The 16,674-nt window shown below is 46.8% G+C and overlaps 6 protein-coding genes across 6 annotated transcripts; all 6 read right to left on the bottom strand.

Annotated features, from left to right (window-relative positions):
* Positions 1–682: 682 nt before the first annotated feature.
* Positions 683–3,170, bottom strand: F9C07_1459226 (Sodium/calcium exchanger protein-domain-containing protein). The gene is made up of 2 exons (XM_041291273.2): positions 2,769–3,170; positions 683–2,695 (listed from the first exon to the last, which is right to left on the bottom strand). The coding sequence occupies exons 1-2, from the start codon at positions 2,934–2,936 to the stop codon at positions 1,772–1,774; spliced, it is 1,092 nt and encodes a 363-aa protein (XP_041145109.1). The 5' UTR covers positions 2,937–3,170; the 3' UTR covers positions 683–1,771.
* A 1,095-nt stretch (positions 3,171–4,265) lies between these two features.
* Positions 4,266–4,940, bottom strand: F9C07_2105358 (uncharacterized protein; the record flags this gene model as incomplete). The annotated part of the gene is made up of 1 exon (XM_041285491.1): positions 4,266–4,940. One exon carries the CDS (start codon positions 4,938–4,940, stop codon positions 4,266–4,268), a length of 675 nt encoding a protein of 224 aa, XP_041145108.1.
* A 762-nt stretch (positions 4,941–5,702) lies between these two features.
* Positions 5,703–7,172, bottom strand: F9C07_2105357 (uncharacterized protein; the record flags this gene model as incomplete). The annotated part of the gene is made up of 6 exons (XM_071508990.1): positions 5,703–6,080; positions 6,157–6,282; positions 6,517–6,633; positions 6,690–6,826; positions 6,886–7,095; positions 7,136–7,172. The coding sequence occupies 6 exons, from the start codon at positions 7,170–7,172 to the stop codon at positions 5,703–5,705; spliced, it is 1,005 nt and encodes a 334-aa protein (XP_071365218.1).
* Positions 7,173–9,494: 2,322 nt separating this feature from the next.
* F9C07_2153141 (Zn(II)2Cys6 transcription factor acuM) lies at positions 9,495–13,370 on the bottom strand. The gene is made up of 8 exons (XM_071509245.1): positions 13,349–13,370; positions 11,707–13,294; positions 11,567–11,589; positions 11,394–11,411; positions 10,994–11,282; positions 10,175–10,932; positions 9,916–10,112; positions 9,495–9,867 (listed from the first exon to the last, which is right to left on the bottom strand). The coding sequence occupies exons 2-8, from the start codon at positions 11,918–11,920 to the stop codon at positions 9,816–9,818; spliced, it is 1,551 nt and encodes a 516-aa protein (XP_071365217.1). The 5' UTR covers positions 11,921–13,294; positions 13,349–13,370; the 3' UTR covers positions 9,495–9,815.
* On the bottom strand, positions 12,985–13,993 carry F9C07_7390 (putative kinetochore protein fta7; the record flags this gene model as incomplete). Its single annotated transcript, XM_041291271.1, has 5 exons — positions 12,985–13,137; positions 13,190–13,294; positions 13,349–13,513; positions 13,564–13,648; positions 13,737–13,993. 5 exons carry the CDS (start codon positions 13,991–13,993, stop codon positions 12,985–12,987), a joined length of 765 nt encoding a protein of 254 aa, XP_041145106.1.
* A 125-nt stretch (positions 13,994–14,118) lies between these two features.
* On the bottom strand, positions 14,119–16,588 carry F9C07_2153116 (uncharacterized protein). Its single transcript, XM_071509244.1, has one exon. The coding sequence runs from the start codon at positions 16,106–16,108 to the stop codon at positions 14,711–14,713; it is 1,398 nt and encodes a 465-aa protein (XP_071365216.1). The 5' UTR covers positions 16,109–16,588; the 3' UTR covers positions 14,119–14,710.
* Between the last annotated feature and the right edge of the window lie 86 nt (positions 16,589–16,674).

The raw sequence follows: 16,674 nt of genomic DNA, 5'->3' as shown, positions 1-16,674 counted from the left end.
TAATGCACATGCTGGTATAGATAGTTGCACAAGCCATGGATCTCGGAATTGTCGTTAGTTTACTATCACTACTCTGCTCTGAGTTTCTCCGATTTATATGTTCAAGGCTAGATGCACCATAGATCATTCTACTTCGCTCTATACGTACAACGCGAGCGATTTTCTAATCTAGGGCCCTGAATTTGAGATTTCAAAGACCTCCCCGACACACAAAGCAAATGCGGAACTTGCTGCAGGTCAAGTAGTAATAAGACCGAGACCCATATGCGGTATAGAGACTATATCTGGAAGCGGGAAATAACTCTCACATATACCATAGTCTAAATCAGTGTAAGCCCCAATCATAACCACAGATTACATATAATCGTCCTGCAGGTGATATCGCGGACTAAAAGGACGTCTACTCAAAACACAGCCACCCTCTTCTAAAATTTGCTAACTAGCTTATCCGAACTAAAGCAGTGTAACCCGGATGCGCTCTGTCTCTAATGCTCGCCTCATTATTATATGATCTAGGGATTCCGCTTTCTCAGCCCCACTGTTCTTCTGACCCCAAAGAGCCCATGTTTTCACCGGCGCATATTCATATTGCTAGTAGCTAATTGTGTGTGCCTCGTTCTCCCTGACCTTTAACCCTTTAGCAAACATGTAGAGGCCCTTGCCCTTTCATGTCTGTATCATACCAATTGCTAACCCACCCGAAAAGGCTCGTTTTACTTTGGTTTGAATAGAAAGAGGCGTGATATAATCCATTACCAGGATTCCAGCTAAAGTCGATCTCAAGAATGACCTCGCATGCACTCCAATCCACAGCCCTAGAGCATGCTAATAGTGAACCATAGTTCAAGGGTTGCAACTGAAAGACAATACACTGATCTCGACATCCCTTCAAAGACAAGGAAGCCTTTACCTAATATGCGTGTCAAGTCACAAAAGGAATTGTACAGATGCAGGCACACTCGGGGGCAGCACCTCAGTACCCGGAATTGAGGGCAGTGATTCCAAACGTGAACGAGTAGGAAAGGAAACCGGCAAGCTTGTGGCACTTTCTGCGCTCAAGTCTTGAGCGTGTCACAGTAATAGCCTGGCTTATTACGTGCTTAGTGTTACTAACCCCCGTAAACGTTGCAGTGGCTTAGGCTCACCGCTGAGCAACAGCCTTGCCCAGCCTTAGGAGCTTGCTTACCACGGTTCTGGTTTGTCTATCAACTCTGCAGTGAGACATGTTGCGGCAAAGTGTAGTACTAAGTGGGAAAGACTTTCCTGTTTCGATCGTTAATTGACGTCCAGCATCCCATAGCATGCACTACCAAGGCTAAAGACCATAGCGTAAGGAGGACAGCATATTCAGTCACATACACTATTATTCGTGAGCCATTTAAGCGCTACTTCGTTTTGTACACAGGATACAAGTGTCAAATCAGCGGTTGCTTCTTAGCTGAGATTGTCGTTGTTGGATGACATTGCTCCAACGTTTCACAAGGCAAAGTCGGGACGCCACCCACATCCTTTCGAATTATCTTCGATTTCCTCTAGAAGGTGAATATTGATTCAGGTCATGGGTAATGTCACATACGAAGTATTAATACGATTTCTTATAATGTAAGGGTGGGAATGGTTGAGTTGAATGAACGAAGAACGCAGTTGTTGATATAAAGGGGGCATGCTGCGTATCAACCCCAGTTTGTATCAATGTAGATTGCATGTCATCCGCTTGAATGTCTTGCACACCAGACCCGTTGTATGTACATGATTCTTCGATATGTTACACTCATCTTCTATACACAGTAAACTCAAGGATCAAGAAAGCCACATACATCACCAGGAACAGAGCGCCTACGGCACGATCTGCGCGGACAAAGACCGCCAGAAAGAGCATCACGGATGAGATCCAGGTAAAAAGGAGTTCGAAGAGCAGGACGTGGTCACTTTTATCCGCTGAGAGCCCAGCAAGAGCAATAACACCGGCGCACAGAGTAAGAAGGAAAATATTGCTTCCTGCTGTGCTGGCTACCACAATGCCACTGTGTCCACGAGAGCCGCTGATGATGGCAACCATCTTTTCCGGCAACGTAGTAGCGAATGACACCACTGTGAGGCCGACAACAGTCCCAGAGAGATGAAAACAATCTGCAATTACCGATGCACTGCGTGACAACAGATAACCAGAGATGGTGAGCGTTAACAGGCCCATGACGAGTTGGGAGATATGATAGAAAAGTGAGCGTGGAGCGCTCTTCTTAGCAACAAGGGCCTCTTCATGTGTAAGAAGAGGAGATGTTTCCGACTCATCTTGCACTCTACTGTCTTGTGGTCTGGACGTGGAATAAGAATGCTCATCATCGCTGGCATCATCATCGCTGTCGCTGTCGCTGTCAGATGCTTCTGGAGGTTCCATCGCTCCTTTATGAATTGCATAGCAAGTACATATGATATACATTAGAAAGATGGCCACTAGTACGCCACCAGTGATTTTGTTCAACATGTTGAAGTAAGTCAGGATGTAGAAAGCGGTTGTGATCGATAGAAGCAACGCTGTATATACCTTGGCACTCTGATCGAAAGCTATCGGCCCAGGGTGGAGTAAAAGGCCAAGGGAAAAGGCGCCTAGGATATTCGAGATGGTGGAGCCCATCACATTCCCTAGTGCAAGTGGCGACTGCTTTTGCAGGACTGCCGCAACGACTACGGCAAGCTGTAGCCAATACAGTGTTAGGGACTTAGGAACAAAAGAATATCCCACCGTATATATATATATATATACATACCTCCTCATATTCAGCACCGGCAGTCAGTACAGCAATAAGGGTCTGGGACACTCCCAGACGCTGGCCGATAATGACGGTGTGGTCAATGAACTTATCAGCGCCATAATCCAGCATGAATACTCCAGCAACAAACACCGCTGCATTGAATAGTAATTTATCCCAGTCCATGGCGCCTGCAGCCTATTTTCTTCGTCTGTCGTCGCGGTTGAGGGGACTACGAGGTGGGTTCGAGATTTGCCTGGTTGGATTCCGTAGAAGGAAAGGATCTGATTCTATTTAATTTAGTAAGGAAAAGGTTCTGACTCAGCATCGCGAGAGTGAAGATCAAGATTGTAGCTTCAGTGAGACATTTCTCCTTGTGTATGTAGACTAGAAATATATTCTATACTTGCAGGTTGGTTCAATTGAGTTACAAGATGCAATTGTATCGACCGATACTCTACGGCAAAGTCCAACTTTCCACGTAGTGGTTGTCCCTCTTCACCTTAAGGAAACCACAGTTACCAATCCGCGTCATTTTCAGCTCCATCCTGCTAGAAAAACCTTCCATCTTTTCAATACCTACATCCTCCTTCATCGCTTCGCCACACCCAAAGCCAGACCCGACACGCGTGTGTGCAGGCTACCAATAGAAATTCAAAAAGCCGAGGCAAGAACAGCTACTGCATGTCCCCTCGAGAATACCGTGCGCAGATCACTCTTACTCTGCGCCCACGACATAAACCCGCGTAGGTATAGCATCTTCAAGTTGATCCTTTCCCCTAGATAATTGTACCGCCCCGAGGGGACGGCTTTTAGACGAATTCTGACAGATTCCGGCAGCGAATTGATCATAACATCTGTCATTCTAGTCAACCCCATAGTGGCTCGACGCTCATCGACAGTGAACCCCGTATCAGAGAGGGCGTCCGCGCTTGATATTACCAGTCGTATAGTACGACTTTTGACTCCTTCCCCTGCATGGACTGACGGATACGCACAGCCTGTTTGGGCTTGGTAAGGTGTCACGATAGTAACGTTGTTGGCGGGATATCTGCTGTGCTTTTCGTTCGCCATGAGTAGGCGACGCATATGCAGACGATGAGCATCATTGTAGCGTAATTTTGGCACATCATCAAGATACAGCTTGAACCTTCAACTAGAATCCATACCGAGACTTGCTAGACGGGTGGCCAGGCACCAAATTCGACATTCTCAACAGAAGGAGCGGCAACACTCACAACGATATTGCCCAGGTCTATATCTTCTTTCCTGTCAAGGCTGTATACCTCTCTCCTAGCGTCAAGGAACCGAGGACTGACTATGACATTGGTGGATTCGTGGCTCTGTAACATCTGCCCATACGTTCTACAATTTGACCAAATAGCATATACTGGGCGGTAGCGGAATTGTTCGGTGAGTCTAATCACCGGGTGGTTCATCCTCATGAGGCGTGAGGAGTGCGGGATAGATATCTGTTCAGCGAATTCAATGTATTGATTTTGTTTTGAAATGAGATCACTGTTGGTCTAAGCTGTTTCTCATCATCACAACTGATGACTCCGTAACTCGATCTCCATGGAGTAGCTCCGTCAGTGGTATCCACGCACTGGTTTCGCACTCCTTAGTGTCTTCATCTCTGGTAACAATGATCCCCTGCGCGTTCAGGCCAAAGTTGGAAGCGATCATACAGTCACCGACATTATTATTCGTGGAGACAAGTACTTGTGAGTTTTGAATCGCCCTTTGGGAGGCCTTTTTGAAAGCTAGAAGTGCCTTACTTTTGTCCTCAGTCGGAAAATCACGGAATGACATGGTTCGTAAAAGCTCAATATAACGACGAACCTTGGCCAACATGTTGACTTCTTCTCCCTCTGGACCTAATTTCCCCGATTCGAGGGCATAGAGCAATTTCGCCCTTGACCGAGCAAGGTAAACCCCGGGTTGTTGCCAACGTGAATGACACGAGCCTCGAGCGACTTCCCAGTGAGTCCATGTGATTTTGTAAAGCTCGCCTCTTTCACGGATCTCACAAGCCCAGTCATCAACAGTCGGGCCTCTGTTGAAAAGCTCTGGGGTAAAAGCTCCCCTCCTGGCCATAGATTTGCAGTTGGCGCATGCTCCGCCGAATGCGCCTCGTACCTGGCGACATTCAAGAAGTAGATCCTTAGATCCCCCGCTGCTGTCATACATGCCATATCGGGAAGCTCCCTGCCCGGCTTTGGGTCTTTGGTAGCCTTTTTACCTGGCAATCTCGATATCAAGATCTGTTGAGGCGCAAATCCTCTTCTTAGGGACCTCAGACGTAGTGTAGCAGCAAAAAACGCAGGCGTTGCCCGACGTTGACAGAAAATTGACTCCAGGAATATAGAAAAGCGAGCTCAATGATTATGACTGGAGTTTGAGGATGGAAGGAATGGAAATGGGATGAGTAGGAAAGAAAGAAAGGAAGAGGGGGGAAGAAGACAATTAAAAATGGAAGGGGAGTGAAAAGGGAATAGGGTACTGGATAGTGAAATGGGCGACTGAGCAACAGAATCTTGATTTAAGGCAGAGACATATCTAAGTGACAAAGAGCTTCACAGTAGGCGTGAATGAGATCCGCTGCAAGTCGGAAGTTGACTGGAGATCATTCATTTAATACATGGATAAAAGCTAAGAAGTCTAGGGCCCGTGTAATAGTGGAAATCATTCTCCGGGAAGACACAAGGTTTGGAGCCGATAGACCTGTACTACAGAAACGTCCTCGCAGAGAACCAATTTTCACAGACGTATGTGCTTCTAGCATGGATAGCGCTGGTCATCTTCCTGGGCGAGCTATTGCAAAACCATATTATCATTATTCTGGTCCACATAGCCTCATATTTACCGAGACATCCCAGTGAATCAAGTCCATCGTGGGTACTTATAGTAGTCGACATTGGTGAAGGATTAGTCCACGGAACAAACAATGTTTTAGGACAACTTCTGAAGCCTCTCTCTCAATAGATCTCCCAGCATGGCACAGTCCTTTTCACCCAGATCGGCCAGTTTGATGGCCTTCTCTGCCCATCGCCGGCAATCGTCACTTTCAGAAAGTATGTAGAGATCCACCGCTCGATTAAATGCCACCGTTGCCATCCACTGAATCTCATCGCTTGGGTAACGCAAGACCGTACCACATAGGTCACAAGCTAAATCCAAAGCCTGATCAATGGCCGACTCAGCAAGGTAGTATTCTTGTGCATCTAAGGAGAGTTGGAAGAAAGTATGGATGTAGCGTGGAAGAACGGCCCGGGCTGCTGCGGCTTCTAGGTACGGGGATGCGGTAGTGCGGAGGACAAATATAATTTTCTTAAAAAAGTATAATCTGTTAGCACATGTATCATAGCTGATTTTCAAGAAAAATTGATTTCTGATGAATAAATACCTCGACAGCCTTGATGATATATGTTACCGAAGCTGCGCAACGGAGGACACAATCCAAAAATATAGAGCAGAGTTCATCGTCCATTATGCTTTTCGACTCGCCAATTATGGAAGGCACATTGTCCCACTGATTGAAGAATATAGCGCATTCGAGATCAATTGACAAGATCCTTCGATACTCTTTCAGCCATTCACTGTGTTGTTCCCTTGTATTCTCAATTTGTGGTCGACTCCGAATGTAAGTTCGGCAGTGCTGGGCAATTTTTTGGACATTTTCATAGTGTTGTTGCTACTTTCCATTAACCTCTAAATAATACTACTTGGTAAATAGGATCAAACAAGCCTTCAAAAAGGGCTCTACCTCCTTGCGAGCCTCTGTTATGATGCTGAAAATCTTGATACTGTCGCAGTGTAGATAGTGTTGCCAAAGACCGGACTGCTTCTCGCAAGTCATGGTCTTCCTCTGTAAGTCTGTGAACTGGGAACCCAACGTCAGAAATTCACAAATAGCATAAGCAAGTGGCACTAACATACATGCATCGACAGGTCCAGTAGCTGTACCACTAGCCGGTAATCACACGAGCGTGCTTGCACAGCGATGTTGTAGCTCCTCCGCGAAATCCACTCAAGTTCAACAGTCGAAAACACAGTATTTTGTTCATTTCTGTGTGCTAATTTCCAGGTTAGATACTAAGCATTAAGTACTGTGGCGCTCTGATTCAGGACGTACCTGCTTCGAATACACGTATAACCTGAGCTAAAAGCTCATCATCCTCTTTCACCTTTCCCGTTTTCCCTAATTGTGCTGAGAAGAGACAACCTGCAGCTATGAAGAGACTTGCAATGTACTTTGCTTCCAGGAAGCCATCATTTAGATTATCTATTACGTGCTGGAGACATCCGGCTGCCAACAAGGTTTGCCCAGATCGAAGGGCTTCTGCTGCACATGGCAAGAGGTATGTTCTGCCAGTTGCACCCACCTGACAGAGAGAATCGAGATAAAAGTGCCCTTGTCATAGTTAGGCACTGTATATACAGAAAACATCAACTGCCTACCTTGACTGAAGTCTCTGTTATTCAACGCCGCTTTATATATCAAGTAGAGCGCTGAAGGGCATTTCCTATACTCATCTGCCATATTGTCAAACAACTCGTACGCCGCGCACACATTTGATTTATCCGATGCACAAGCTATATATTTTCTACTCCCTGTTAGACCACCGATGAGTCAGATCAACCATTACTCACCTGATAAATATCGTTTTATTTTCCGAGGAAAGTTGAAACATCGCTTCTTCGAGTACGAAGGAGCACCAGTGTTCTGCAACGTGGAGATTGCCTTCGGATGATACTACATCGATGTATTTCCATATGAGCTGTAACTCGTGTCAGTACCTTGGGCCCCATAGCACATGAATTCATTACAATCAGGCAAGCATTTGTTACATCCTCACTCAAGAGGCCTCGACCGCACTTAGCTACCCTTTTCATCGTATCACACAAAATACCGATACTGTTCTGGATGGGGAGACGACTATTTGTCAACGTCCAGACCAAGAGAATGAATATCCGCTCAGTCCACTCTTGCTGATCGGAAGCAGCAAGCTTTCCCACTAGAAGCTGCTGCAGTCCTTGCACATAGAAACTGGTCCTGCTTTCAATCAGTCTGAAGCGGCATATATTAGCGGTTACTCACTCGTGATCCCGAGTTTTTTGGAGATAAAACACTAATCTGTGTCTTTGTTAGATAGTCTTATGCCATAAGGGCACGGGGTGTCACATTCGTTTTCAACTCTGCCTCGTTGGGATTCAGTATATCGAGCATATCTCGTAGTACTTGAAGCCCATCATAAGCATCAAAGCATATATTATACCTCATGTTTACCCACTTTGAAGATACACACTGCCATTACAGTGTCCTTCTTTGCTTAAAATCTCAAGCTGAAGCGCCTTGACAGCAAACTCATGGGGCCATCTCTATAAGCATGGTCAAAACTGACGATTCAGGTAACTCTCGGTTCCTAACCTTTTCAATAAGCTTCAAGGCTTTTTGTAAGCGCTCCTTAGCGAGTGAATCTTGGAGTTGAAGGTTTGCTCGAACTACGCTACGTTAACCTTAATACGAGGGCCTCTACCTGGCTGGACCTTACTAGATGCGTGTAAAATAGACAGTCCATCATTGCCAATGCACTGGGCCATATTCCTGTTGTAAAGTTCCCAAGCTGACAAGGCCCTCTCCGACCACTTTGCTGCGTTATCATAGTGGCGGTCATTGAGAGCAAAACTTCCGATCTTGTAGCATAAGTCAAGAACGCGTTTCTGGCCATATGCAGTAGCTATCGCCGGTATCTTTGAAAATAAATGGTCTGCTATATCGGGCCTCCCTTGCAGCCAAGCCTTATCTCAGCATGTCAGCTCTGAATGTAGTCGCCTGGGGCTTGCGTATTTACCAAATGGACTCGAGCCATGTAATACCCTGCCGTAGCTGATACTATCTGTGCCTTATCCGCGCTTTCCATCGGTCTCTCGAGTCTATCCAAGCGTACAGCTACCACCTCGATGATCTTCTGACTTAGTTCGATAAAACCGTTTTCTGGCCCAATTAATCAAAATCTAGCTGTAAGACAAATATACGACGACAGGGGAGTACCTGTGCAACTTTGCACGGTTTTCAATGCTGTTTCCAGCACTCTTTGGCTTCCTAGATCTTTTCGTGAGAATCTGCCGGAATTGACACATCATATATTGACATACCTGAGCCGTGACTTGGTGCAGCGCAATCAAGCATGAATAACGCAATGGCGCTCACTATAAAGTCAGACGATACCGCAAATTGTAGACAGAACTCACATGCCTTTACAATGAGTAATGTTTCCAAGAATCGATACCATCTGGGCAGATATATTCCATAACCTTGCCCCGTGCGCGGCTAATTGGCGACGGATAGCAATCGGAGGAGCTGAAGGTAGAGGAAGGCGGCCAAGATGTTCATCGAGTGAGTGAAATGCATCGCTAACTGAGATCACACCCTCATGAGTATCATTCTGCAGGTGTTGCAGGAGCTCTTTGGCGAGTTCTATATAATGTATAAGAGCTGAGGCATTGCCCAATAAATGAAAGAAGCACTCTAAGGCCGCTCACCTAATACTGTCTCGGCTTCGGCTTCAGAATTGCTTGATGTCGTTGCCATGCCCTCGAAGTTGGCAGTCTAGTTCTTGTAGGAGATGATCTTGCGCGTCTGACTGTCAAATAAGATATCTATATTACTAAAAACGGTTATTGCTAGCCGGAAGCTAATAGCAAGAAGTGTTCTGTGACTCTTGTCTGTTGGATTACATTACACTCTACAATTTCAGAAGAGGTTCCTTTTCGGAAGGCCATCCACATGATTAGACTAGTTCATATTCCATCACGTTATTCAGGTATCAAATTCAGGCAAGCAAACCCCAACCCATTTTTGCTCCCGTGATGAGTGTTAGGGAGAAAGAGTGAAGTATGGTACAATTTTAACGAAATGCATGAGATGAGCATGACATTTCAGCGCGTTCAGCTGCTAAAGCACCTAGGTGGACGTATGTGCCGAGTATGTCCATCTGAAATCAACAAATCCCCAAAACCTGACGCCGATAGCAAATTGAGACAAGGAAAACAAGCATATATTCATTTACTCTTTCGTTGAGATGGCAGGAAATTTCCAACAATAAGAGACGGACTAAATTGCACGTCAGACAGGGAAACTGTAGCGGCATAATTCACTTACATATTGTGCGGGTCTCTCCGTATTGTGAATGAAAAGCAGCAAGGGATTCCATCGCCAGGAGCGTTAGAGTCAGGACTTTTCAATGTACAGCTTGTTAGCATTGCCTTTTGTGTATTATCAAAAGCAATTGCTCCAAATTTCTCCCAGTAGCTCACAAGCTGATCTTCCACAATAATTTCGTGAATGGCTAGCTTGCCCTAGTACACGAGGACATGTCAGCTTAATCTTCTAAGACCAATGCCACCATCACCAGACTTACATCTCTTAAAGTTTCAATTGGAACTCCGATCAATTCTGCCATCTCCTTATTGCCTCGAAAGATCTCACCCGTACGCCTCCAGCAGCAAGCTGGAATCGCCATACTAGCGAAGACACGATCGTATTCCATCAAGCTCCGTTCAAACCACATCTCCACAAGGATAAGCTCGATATCCGTCAGACTCTGCATTCTCTCCCGGAACTTTGGCCTGAATTTATCGAGTTGTCGGAGAATCTTCTGGCGCGAGGCTTGCTGCAGATTCTTTTCCATATATTGGTTTAACCTGGCGTAGCCCTTTACGTAGTTAAATGGCCTGAGAAGGCCAGCATCGTATTTAGCCTTCAGGAGCTTGTTCATTCGCTCTTCCGGTGGGTCAGACCCGGAAGGATCTGCTGCCGTCATGTAATATGTTTCCCGCGCTTTATCATTGACCGCTCCACTAATCGGACCCTGGATTGATTCGCCCTGAGATGGTTGGGTCTGGGTCAAAGGCGGCGGTTGCGATTGCTGAAGTAGCGCCGCGTTAGGTCCCCCACCGAGTGTTGCCATCGAACCGATCAACGTCGGGTCAGAGTAGATCCCCTGCAGATCATCATTCTGGAACATAGATCCGTCATCCAAGAGACTGTTACTCAGGAAGTCACCAAGAAGGTTGTACTCATTTGTGACCTCCGGAGCATTGAACATATACGAAGGATGGAAAGTGTGCATATCCTGAAATTGGCTTTGACCACCAAGCCAATCATTGTAACCGAGAACTTTTTGAAGGGAAAATCAGCAACAACATTAACAAATGCGTTTACTTACTCCAAGACTTACCTGGCTGGGAAGTTGCACCGGGGGCTTGACCTGAAGAAGAGGGGAGGTTGCCGTGCTGCACAGACGACGATGGAATCCCGTTAGGGAGGATTTGCTGACCGGCAGCATCCTGGACATCGACATTACCAGTCATACCTTGAAGGACGTTCGAAAAGTCATTGTTCTGCACGCTTTCGTCATCTCCTACAGAGTGTTCGTGTTCACTCCGAGCGCGCTTCGAAGGTTCTCTAGGCTCGTCATGGCACAGGTGGCCAATATTGCGCTTTATACATCGTGTACACGGCCGCTCCTTTATTTTCCAAAGGAAAAGAAAAGAAAACAAGTGTCAGCAACTCTCAAGGCAACCGTAATGGGTTTCACAAGGGTGAGCTGTGATGGTAAAGTTCAGGAAAAGTCGTACCGAATCGCAAGTCATATGCTGTACCACGTGAAGAATTGCCCTTTCGTCAGCAGATAGATTCCGAGGGGTTTTTTTCTTTTACTCCTTGCTTTGATTTTTCGAAGGGGGAAGCAACTGGACGTCCGGACAGACGACGAATATTGCTGAAAGGGGCGTCAAGAGAACAGGCTTACCGATCGCCGACAGTAGACGCATGCTAAAAGAGTGGCAACAGGATTAGCGTCGTAGAGTTCATATCCGCGGAACGGCAAGGGAGTGTGAGGATCCGCTGCCATTATCCTTGTACGAATGCATGGCGAGGTTGTTTGCTTACCATGATTAACCTTGCGACGCTTCTTGGGGCTGGCGTGAGTCCCCGCAGCAGCGTTTTCACCTTTGGACGCTGGAGAATTTCGCGAGTTATCTTTGGCGGTTGAGTCCTTTTTGGGTGCGTCTCCTTCAGCCATACTGTTCTTCAGATTTCCTAAGGTACCATTGCCGGATTGTTCGGGTCTCGTGCCCGTTTGCGCAGCGTTTTTCTCGGTCATTGATCACTGGGCGCAAAAGCGGTTGCGCAGAGTCCGGCTGTTTCGTTGTCGCTATCGGGGGACACAGATAAGAGTCCGGTGGGAACTTGCAGACATCAACTAACGCTCAAAGACAGAGAAAGCTCAAATGCATTGTAGAAAAGTAATCCTTGAGTCACTGTCGCGGCGCGAAAGTATGTATGTATGGTATGATGATACACGCGAACGGCGATTGCGATCGACTCACAAGGTTTCCCCGCTGGTGTGCGGGACTTCCAACCGGGCGGGCTGTATCTTTTCCCGAGCTCCTCCGCATTTCAACTGCGGGAAACGTCCCAAGATGTCCCGATGCATTCTCTTGACACCATAAATCTCCTCCCCAACTCTTCCTCGGAACCCTAAATCTTGATATTCAACAACCAGCATTTCGGCATGACCATATGCGAAACAACTACCTCGGCTTGAATGGCTTATACACTTGAAAATAACCCTCCAGGTTGAACTATATGCCAATTATGCTTTCTACTGTTCCAGAATCCGAGCGTGCTCATCGTTCTAAATTCACTGGAAACGAGCAAAGCACTTCTAATGTAAACAGATGCTCAGGCCCTCCACATTTGGAGTTGCTCCATACAAGTACGATTCTATGCTCCGACGCACAGCCACCTCGTCATAGTGCGCCAGATTTGACTCCCATGATCTAGACTAGACCAGTCCCCTAGCTAATCTCCCTATCAGAATAAGGGGCTTTCCAACATCCACCGAACCACATATTCTGTTTGAATATTTAGGACCCGCACCGTATGATGGCTGGATCTTAAGTGCCCCGTTGGTGGCGTTTTTATAGCACGCTCACATAGCAAGGCTAAAGAGACAGTAGGCCAATCACATGTAGTACTCAAACGATTTTTCCAGGAATCAGCCCATTGTTTACGGGTCTATCCCCTAGGTCAAGCCGTTGCAGTCATGCACCTGCAATACAAACCGGAAGGTTCGACTGAATGATAGGCTGGCTTTCAGCTGTAGCTGAGGTAATACCACATCAAGTTTTATGAAACCCTAATGCAGGTTAAAGCTCAAATGCCTCAATCTTCAGGCCGGCAAATCAAACTCAAGGCTGTCTGAGACCGTGTAATCGCCTCACTTAGGCCTGCCAGAGGAGCTGTATTGCTCTGCATGGATTTGAGATGTCCATTCAGATGCTTTAACAAGTCCACGACCTCAGGGTCGTTTTCGAGCTAAAGAAAGCACGTTAGTGACAGCTTGGCAATAAGGAAGCCGCGTGATTACCTCATCAAACGTAGTTTGCAAATCGTTTGCGCCAGCGAGTGTGAATTGAGTATGATCCTGACTCTGTTGTCCAGGAACGCTGAGCTGTCGAAGTACGGGGTGTTCCTTAATATCATCAGTAACAAGTTCCGCGGCTTCACAGCAACACAGTCGGCTTACATTTTTCAGCTGCCTCTTCCGTTCAGCTTCCGCCCGCTTAGCATTCTTCTCCATTTCCTGCAGTTGCTTCGTTTCCTTCGCAAGTAATGCCTCTTCTTTTTCGATTTCGGCTTTCAAAAGATCAGTGCTGTCCGTGACGGTAGCCAAGCTCGCCTCCAGGGAGCACTGTCGAGTATCAGTATTAGTTTGTGAAGGCAGTTTAGGACGCTTCGTACGTGTTCTTTCAGTGCAGCCTCGTACTCGAAAACCGAATCCTTCGTTACGGGTGGGAATGGCATTCTAGGGAGGCGCTTTCCGAGACTTGAGAGGAAGGTTTGAAGGTTAGGTCATTTTTCTATCAAGAACAGAAGAAATAATCAGAAAACATAAGAATATTCGCCATGCATACTTCTTCACTACGGCCTGAACGGCCGCCTGCGCTTCAATGCGCTTTCGCTCACTCTGCTGGCGCACTATGACCGGGCGCTCGAGAGCTCGAAACATATCGCGAACTTTTTCTTGCATTGGCTCTGGTAGCGTGGACCATTTAGATTTGATCGTTCTTTCAGCAACCCGACGAACTTGGGGCTTCAGATAAGCAAATCGCTTCCTGCGCGTGTCGTCTTGATCATGTCCATCACCGGAGCTCTTTCGTTTCGGAGGCATTGCGGCTTGATTGGTAGAGAAACTAGAGGCCCTTGAGCAAGATTCACATTGAATACAAGAAAAAGGTAAGAAGGTGTCGTGCGTAGTAATGTGGATGGATCGACGTCAACGCGATTGTTGATCCTTGTCGCAGCGTCACATGCCAGAGAAACACAATGACGCTAAACTAGTTTAGGCGCCCGTGGGGCACTGACGGCTGCAGGTACGTCTCCTACCATCAATGCTCCTCGGCGATTTTACCTTGCATCTTGTATTGTATTTCTCTTGTGTTCCTCTTACACATCTGGTTTTGGCTTAATGACTTGGAGAGCTTTTACATACAGATACGTATTTAATACCCATGCCCAAATGCAAAGGCTTGCATTCTCTATAGCCGGATATATATCAGTTTCCTATTATGCATACAAGACAGAGAACATAACGCTCGGCTCCTAGGCCTGAGCAATCAAGGGTATTATAAGGCATGAAGCACATCGTAGCAGCAACGAGACAGGCTTTAAAGGAACAGCAGGAAAAGAGAACACATAGATATCTTAGGGATAGATCATGATCGCCAGAAGATAAAAGCCCCGAGAATGAAACGTCCACAATGTACACCACCTAGCTCGCTAATCGATCCATCTCAGAGAACTTGTAAAAGTGCCAGTGCTCGAAAAAGTGTTTCGACAGGGTAGAAAGAAGAAAGGACATGTCATGGTCGCATAACCAACATACGCGTTATCGAGGCATAACTAAGCCATTCACGGCTTTCATGTCGGCAAGCTGCGCCTTTAGAATTTCATTCCCACGTAGTATCTCCTCCAGCCAGTCTGCAGCTTGCGTAAGCATGGCACTTTTGCTGAAGCCTCCACCCTTCAGCCCAGGTACAAGCGTGCATAAATCGTCAAATCCCTGCCTGATCAAGTTTCTGCGTTTTTGCTCAGACAAAATGTGATTACTCCGTTTTTGCTCCTCCGTGAGATTCTCTCTTGCGGGTTTGGCACCTTGCTGAACTTTCGATTTTCGGATGGTCTCAGTTGACATCCGCCGATTCTTGCCATAGCTCGTACTCTTGGATCTTCTTGACCTCGGTTTCGTGTCATCTTCCGAGTTCTCGTCCTCTTCTTCCTTGATCAAGGTCCTTTGCCGTTTCTTAGGCTGCGATAGATCTTCCATGCTGTCCCTGTATTCCCTGCGTAAATCACTGAGTGGCCCGGTCGCATCCGGTCCTGTCCAATGAGCACTGTGGTGGCCGGTGATCCGTTCCGGACTAGGTGCGCGAGTATTGGCAGCACTGCTTTGGGGCTCGAGAGACTCGAGGTGGCGAAGCAATTCCTGCGTTTGTTCTTCTACGTTCGGCTGATCAGGCGGTGCCACATATCCTTGGTCCATAAAGCTGACATCAGACCCCCAATGAAGAGGCCGTACTTTGGCAGTGGCTTGTTGCTCTGCTGATATTGGATCTCGCACATCAAAGAGCATTTCCGACGTGTGATAAGCCAACGGTGCACGTGCACCAGTCAACGTGTTCGACTGCTTGGATGGCACTGATTGTGGTTGATGGGGTTTTACTCGACCATTCATATGGGTATTATTGTAGTCCATATTTGAGAAAGAGGAGAACGGGTGATGTGCAAAAGGAGCAACAAGTCCAGCCCCATTCATGCCGTTTTGATAGAGCATGGAAGCAGCCGCGAAGATATCCGAATTCGAATGGTTAGGTAAAATATCCATTCCGGATTTATCTAGGCCGCGGTGAGGAAGTGAGGGTTGTGAGAGAGAGGTGGTGGAGCCTTCGAATGTCGGAGGTAGTTCATCTGACCATTCAAAATTTGGCGGCCCAAGTGACTTATTCTGTTGGCCCTGGAGCCAGAAGTCGTTCGTGAAATGGTTGGAATTCATTGTCGTGAAAAAATTATCAAGCATATTAGACTCATTATCATCAAGAAGAGCTGGCCCGGGAGGAGGCGCAGGTGCAGGTTCGTAAGGAGTATCCATGGGCGAAAGAAAGGAATCTGCAAGGTAAATGCGATCAGACTGAGGTATTTGTGTCAAACTTCGACTATACATACAGCCAAATGGTCCCGGTTGAGGGCTATCCCGTCCACTGCGAGCCTGAGGAGCGTTCATATTCATTTTAATGAGGAACGGAGAGAAAGAGAAAGGAGCGACAGTGTAGAGTGTGGAGGGGTAATGGTTTTCGCTTGTGTCGCTACTCTATTATTGAGAGCGACGTCGAGAGGGCAACGTGAGCATGCCTTGATCGGCCAATGGTCTGGACTTGTACCCTCAAAATCCGGGGTCATATAAGAGTACAGAGAAGTGGAGTCCACGGGGCTCGTCTTGTCCTTGACGTACGAGCAGGGCCTTTTTTGGGGAGAACCGAACCGCAGATAGATGAGTTGACACTTGAGTGTAGGTATTAATCGAACACAAGACAGAGCAACAGCATTAGACGAGGACAAGGTTGGCCTGGTAGAAGAAAGGCCCCCGCATTGATATCATATGGGAAAGAGGGAAAAAAGAGTTAGTTAGTAGTCTGGGGATATGCGATGGTGGAGAGAGCTGCAGTAACATTGGAATGGAAACCGTCGGTCTTTTCGACTCGATCACATGCAAAAAATCTCGCGCTCGAACAGAAAGAAAAGGTCGCGTGACGTAAAAACCATACCAAAAATACCCCACTGTCGTCCATCAGGGAC

This window comes from Aspergillus flavus, chromosome 3 (genome assembly GCF_009017415.1).
Source record: "Aspergillus flavus chromosome 3, complete sequence".
Taxonomy (NCBI): domain Eukaryota; kingdom Fungi; phylum Ascomycota; class Eurotiomycetes; order Eurotiales; family Aspergillaceae; genus Aspergillus; species Aspergillus flavus.
The sequence above is the reverse complement of the archived record's forward strand: the minus strand, read 5'-3'. Positions and strand labels throughout refer to the sequence as shown.